We start from the raw sequence: 6,757 nt of genomic DNA on the forward strand, positions 1-6,757 counted from the left end.
CCACCCAATACCACTACCACAATCACCGACCTACCACCACCATCACCACCACTGCCATAATTGCCGCCGCCACCACCACCACCACCGTCGCCCCGCTACCGCCGCCTCCGTCACTCTCACCCTACCACCGCTACCGTTTTCTAAAAATGAAAACCGATAGAAAAATACACATCTAAACACGTTTTTCTAATTTTCTAAAACTGAAAATGAAAAATGAATAAGTTTTTTTAATTAAACGCGTTTTCTAAATTTTCCAATGAAAAATGAAAACAAAAATTGAAAAGGGAAAACGAAAAACGGAAAATTTAAATTGTTTTTCAGTAACTAAACACAGCATTAGGCTTTTGTGTCAATCTCTATTTTTAAAAAAATAGACAATTTCTTAAATGCCACATCATTATTGTTGCATGATATGTGAATAATTAAAATTAAAATTACTTTATTCAAATAATATAATTTGATTAAATAATTAATAGATATTTTTATAACGAATATCCAAAATGATCCTATATTGACAAAACAATGATTATAATTTACAAATTAATATAATTTCATTAATACAAAAAAGACATAAAATGTACCATTGATTATAAATCATTAAATCAATACCGAGTTGTGAATTTGATGTGGACCCGACAATTGTGGAGAAGTGGATCACGGCTTACAAATTCTTTAGCCATTTTTATGTCTGTTTTGCTAAAAGTTTAAAACTTTAAAATAAGATTGCAAGTAGGGAAGTCCAACTATTAGATTCCAGTTCCATTGGAATCACCAACACCATAAGTCCATACCCTTCTCTCCATTCCTATCTGCAAAGAACGCTGGAAAACTCTTCTAAAATGCCGGAATCAGAAGAAGAAAACCGGTCGAGTAATTTTTTTATAAGGGGGCCACCGGCGACGGAAGAGTTACCGGTGATGATGACCATGGATCTCGACCTTGATGGTTCCTGGACTTTCGATCAGATCTTCTCGTCGGACCCTTCGCCGTCGTTTATTCTATCAGCAACCGAACAATCTTTCTCTCCTCTGTGGGCGTTTTCCGATGACAATAACAACAACCTCAACGACGGTGACGATAAGCCCGCCGGAAATGCCACGTTGACCTCTTCCGGTGCTGCTCACCGACTTCTTCCAGGTAAGTTTGAGTTAATTTGTGCATTTTTAAGTAAGTTTATATATGGGTTTTGCTTAAAATTGGATTTTGTTTCGATTTTATATGACCATGGATTATTGCTTAGGTATTAAGATTGTAGCTAATAAATTTGAATTCATCACTAACGGATAAACATAAAGGGATTTTGGCCATTCATTCCACATCTGGTAAGAGAATAAGTACCACATAAATCTCCTTGAATATAGGAACCCAATCAAGTATGTCAACAAAAGTTTTAAACGTGTTTTTAAATAGTTTAATGTAGTTTTTGATGAATCGGAAGTCGAACATGAATCAAAACCTTATCTAGTAAAGATGAATATCAGTTATATATGTTTCGTTCATATCACTGAAAGCCGCTCAATTATTTAGATTAATTAAGACTCCATTTGTGTTTACCCATTATTCTCAAGTCTTAGACATTTCACATTTCTTATTTCTATCATACTTAGATTAAGACTCCATTTCTATTCACTGATTTCGATCTTGTGGGTCCCATATACACAATCTCAGAAAGAAACTGAAGATGTGATTATGGGTTTATTTACCTGATGCAAGGAGAATAATAAAGATGGGGTTCACAATATGAAAGATTGAGATTTTTTTTTATAAAGAAAATGATGTAAAAAATAGACACCTTTTTGTTAGTGTTTGACGCATAAATGGTAACTTTTATAGTGTTCAAGAGCATGGTATATTTTGTTTTATATTGAAACTGGAATCTCATTTCCAAAGTTAAAGGGGTTAAATTCTTTGATTCTGATTCCCAGCTATGGAATTGGAAGATTTGGAATATAAATTGAGCTTTCTTGGATATGATCATATGTAGTATGAATTCAAGTATATAATAAAAATTAATGAATAACATATTGTTATGAAAAAGAATGTAACTTTTTTTTTTTTTTTTTTTTTTTTTTTTTTTTTTTTTTTCTTTTGAAGTGGATACAGATAACCCTGATCAAGTAACAAGAAAACCATCAAACAATGAGATAAAAAGGAGGCTACCATTACCCATTTTGGAGGTGAACCCATCAGAATATCAAGATGCAACATGCATAATCAAAGAAAGAATGACAATGGCACTTCGATACTTCATAGAACTTGGTGAAAAACATGTTCTTGCTCAAGTATGGGCACCTGTGAAAAACCGGGGTCGAAATGTGTTGACCACATCTGGTCAACCCTTTGTTCTTGACCCAAATTGCACGGGTCTTCATCAATACAGAATGGCTTCTTTAATGTATGTGTTCTCTCTTGATGGTGAAACTGATGAAGTTCTTGGACTTCCTGCTCGTGTTTTTAGACATAAGCTTCCAGAATGGACTCCAAATGTGCAGTATTATTCAGACAAAGAATATCAAAGGCTTAATCATGCTTTGAATTATAATGTTCGTGGGACTTTGGCTTTGCCTGTTTTTGAACCTTCTGGGCAATCTTGTGTTGGTGTTCTTGAGTTGATATTGACTTCACAGAAGATAAATTATGCCCCTGAGGTTGATAAAGTCTGCAAAGCACTCGAGGTATGAATGTGTTTTGAAAAATTGCACACCATCAAAATCAATGCTTGTAATGCATAATCCATGATCCCTAAGGTGGTGTTTGGTATGAAAGAATTGAAGAAGGAATGGAATGGTTTATTCCATTGGAAAACAAAACATTCCAATGGAATGAAAAAAAGGTGGTTGGTTTGTGTGATGGAATGGAATGGACCATTCTTGAAGGAATCTAATTCCTTCCACTTTGTTACCATCTTTTTCACATTCTAATAACAAAATGACCACCTATTTTGGCAATCGGTCAATTCTGAAATTCCAATAAAAATTATGAAATTACTTTTACTGCCAAAAAATTTCTCAATATATATATATATATATATATATATATATATATATATATATTTTTAAAAAAGTTTTTAGTGGTGGGACCATTCATAAAGCAATTTTGCAATTCACAATTGACCTCATTATGAAATTGATGTTCATATTATTAAAAAGTCAAAAAGATGGTCAATTGGTCAAATGAGACCACCCGGTTTTGATGATTTTGTTTTTACTCTCTATTTTTTTTTTCATTCCATCATTGAATGGAATGAAAAAATTGTAATATAACCCTCATTTGTTTATAATTTTTTTTAATGATACAATTCTTTTTTAAGAATTTCATGATTTTAATTAACTTACAATTTTATTTTTAAAAAATAACTGGAATTTATTTTTTGTTATAATCTCTTTTGGGTTTTATTGAGATTTTATTATTTTAAACTTTTAGTTTTGTAAATAATAAATCATATAATTAAATACAGTTAAGTTAAATATAGAATACTTTTAAAACTATACCTTGTATCTACATATAATACAAAGCATTTGTATATGAAAATTCATTCCATTTCGATGGGCTAACCAAACATGATCATGGAATGTAATGACTCATTCCATTCCATTTATTCATCATTCCATTCCATCCAACCAAACTGACCCAAAATCCATAAATTACTAAACTTTCCTTTTATTGCAGGCGGTGAATTTGAAAAGTTCAGATATATTGGATCCTCCGAATACGCAGGCAAGCAGTAAGATGAAATAATAATAATATATTTCTATTTTCTTTTATTTTATTTCCCTAATCTTTCCCTCTACATTTTTCTCAATCTCTACCTAGTTTTTCCTTTAACTCAGATTTGCAACGAAAGCCGACAACAAGCCCTAGCTGAAATCCTGGAGATATTAGCAGTCGTATGCGAGACTCATAATTTCCCATTAGCTCAAACGTGGGTCCCATGTAGGCATCGAAGTGTTCTAGCCTATGGTGGTGGATTCAAGAAAAGTTGCAGCAGTTTTGATGGAAGTTGTATGGATCAAGTATGCATGTCAACAACCGATGTCGCCTTTTATGTTGTTGATGCTCATATGTGGGGATTTCGTGAAGCGTGTGCTGAACATCATTTACAAAAGGGTCAAGGGGTAGCTGGAAGGGCGTTTGCTACTCGAAGTTCTTGTTTTTGTGAAAATATAACGCATTTTGGGAAAACCGAATATCCTTTGGTTCATTATGCGCGTATGTTTGGTTTAGTTGGATCTTTTGCAATTTGTTTGAGGAGTAGTCATACGGGTGATGATGATTATATCCTGGAGTTCTTTCTTCCTCCTAATGTGGTGGAGTTTAAAGATCAACAGAAAGTGTTGGGATCTTTGTTGACTTCTATGAAGCAGCATTTTAGGAGTCTTAAGGTCGCTTGTGGGGAAGAAATAGGGGAAGATGGTAGAATGGTTGAAATTATTAAAGCATGTGAAGAAGGCGATGTTCTTGATTCGGGGGTTCAGTCGATTCGATTATCGGAATCGTTAATATCAAATGGAGGCCCAGTGGGTTGTGTTGATGCTTTGGTGAGGCCCAATGCGTTGAATGGAAATTGTGGGAAATCAGAGAATGTGGAAATTACCAAAAAGTCCGAGAGAAAACGAGGGAAAGCTGAGAAATCGATTAGCTTGGAAGTCCTTCAGCAACACTTTGCAGGAAGTCTTAAAGATGCTGCAAAGAATCTTGGTGGTATGAAACTTTTTTTAAAAAAAATATTTTTGGGGAAATTTCACACCTTTGTTAACCTTCTTTAGTAGCACAAGGCTAGAAAGATGCTGAATTTAAATTATATAAAACAAGTTAACTTATCTAGTTTTCAACTTTAAAATTCTTCCGAAATCTTTGAGTTTTCTAGAAAAAGAAAACAACCCATTTACAAGTATGTCAAATACTACCGGTATAACAACATGGATGTTAAATTCTTAGCAATATTTGTATGAAATCAAGATTTTGAAAGTAGTAAGTTTGACCTGAAAAAGTCAATGAGCAAAGAGTAATGTGTTATTAATCAAGATTGTGTTATTGATTTTGCAGTTTGTCCCACTACAATGAAAAGAATATGCAGACAACATGGGATTTCAAGGTGGCCTTCAAGAAAGATCAACAAAGTCAATCGTTCACTTACAAAGCTAAAACGGGTGATTGAATCAGTTCAAGGAGGTGAAGGAACATTCACCATTCCTTCTTTAGCAACCACCCCACTCCCCATTGGTGTTGACTCCACATCATGGCCCACAGCTCCAAACGGGTCACCAACTACCCAAAACGGGTCACCCGGGTCAAAACCATCTCCAAAGAACGATCAAGGTCAAACCCATCAAACATCGGGCAGCAGAGAAGCAAGCACGGGCAGCCCGACTTCCCACAGGTCATGTCAAGGTAACCCTTTTCTCAAAATCGAATCTTTCCTCATAAAATCATGATTAAACAGTTTCTCATAATCAGAAATGTGTGGGAATAGCAGAAAGTCAACTGTTTGAAGTCAAAGCACCGAATCTTGAAGGGCTTATAGCACCACAAACTGAAGAACCATTTAGAGGAATGCTAATTGAGGATGCTGGAAGCTCACATGATCTCACGAATCTTTGTCAACCCTCTGAGGTTCTTGAAAAGGTACAAGAAGTTAGCCCAAAGGTACAACCTTTCACAGCAAGAACAGAAATGAAAACAATAACAATAAAGGCGACTTATAGAGAAGATATAATTAGGTTTCGTGTGGGTGCAAATTCGGGTATAGTGACATTGAAAGAAGAAGTTGGAAAGAGGTTGAAGTTGGATGTGGGTACTTTTGATATCAAGTATCTTGATGATGATCATGAATGGGTTCTTATAGTATGTGATGCAGATTTGCAAGAATGTGTGGAGTTGTCAATGTCATCAGGGTGCAACATAATCAGGCTTTTAGTTCATGATTTGTCGACTAATCATGGGAGCTCATGTGAGAGTTCGGGTTAATTAATGATAATTATGAGTACAAGTTCAGGTGATCAACATTTCAATCCATTAGCCATTACCATTGTGTTTATAAATGATCAACTTGTGAAAATGCAAAAAAGATGGTTGAAAATAGGGGGAGAGACACTCCTGTGGGTGTTTTAATCACGTTTTTGGCCAAGTGTAATGTTGATTTTTTTTGAGTATGTTAGTTGTTTGAAAGTGTTGAAATGTTAGGGTTAGGGTTAAGTTGTAGATTTATGGGGGTCATTTAGCAAGGTGATCGAATTTTAGGGAGGAATTTTCCCATATTCTTTGTTGTATAAGAAGATAGCATTAAATGATGGTTAGAAATGTTAATTGTATATTGGTTGCTTTTTTCTTTTCTTTGTGAGCTAGCTACATTTTTGGTCCATGTCTTCATGTAATCTTTTTCTTAAAAAAACTAACGGCTCTTTTTGTCCCTATTTTATTAGCTCATTATGTTTTCTTCCCAAACCAACATCATTTGCTTTTGCAGCCCTAAAATGACTTTTTTATGATTTTTTTATTAATATTTCTCATCCGTACACTTTTTTTTTCTCAATCCAACGGTTAATTACATACAAAACCTCAGTATGGACAGTGTCTACTAGAAAATGCTCCAATATGTTGCCACTTCATAAACATTGAAAGGACCATACAACCTAGGATCTGAGAGGAAGATATTTATTTTATTAACATATGTTTTAACGGGCTTACAAAGAAAACTAACATGAAGAATGAGACATAATCTACTTGGAAATGAGTTATTGGGGAAGATGGATGGCGA

General features: G+C 34.5%; 1 protein-coding gene across 3 annotated transcripts; it reads left to right on the forward strand.

Moving 5' to 3' along the window:
* The first annotated feature begins 700 nt into the window (after nt 1–700).
* Nucleotides 701–6,329, forward strand: LOC145120389 (Plant regulator RWP-RK family protein). Of its 3 annotated transcripts, none has more exons than XM_079056217.1 (6): nt 701–1,137; nt 2,095–2,675; nt 3,670–3,724; nt 3,814–4,701; nt 5,047–5,391; nt 5,458–5,623. In XM_079056217.1, exons 1-6 carry the CDS (start codon nt 840–842, stop codon nt 5,490–5,492), a joined length of 2,202 nt encoding a protein of 733 aa, XP_078912343.1. In that variant the 5' UTR covers nt 701–839; the 3' UTR covers nt 5,493–5,623. The 3 variants fall into 3 exon arrangements, with proteins under 3 accessions (XP_078912343.1, XP_078912342.1, XP_078912341.1); XM_079056216.1 differs by having other exon boundaries at nt 703–1,137; nt 2,104–2,675; nt 5,477–6,329; XM_079056215.1 differs by having other exon boundaries at nt 704–1,137; nt 5,477–6,329.
* Nucleotides 6,330–6,757: the final 428 nt, after the last annotated feature.

This window comes from Lactuca virosa, chromosome 6 (assembly GCF_052849685.1).
Source record: "Lactuca virosa cultivar CGN04683 chromosome 6, Lactuca_virosa_CGN04683_v6, whole genome shotgun sequence".
NCBI classification, from domain to species: Eukaryota; Viridiplantae; Streptophyta; class Magnoliopsida; order Asterales; family Asteraceae; genus Lactuca; species Lactuca virosa.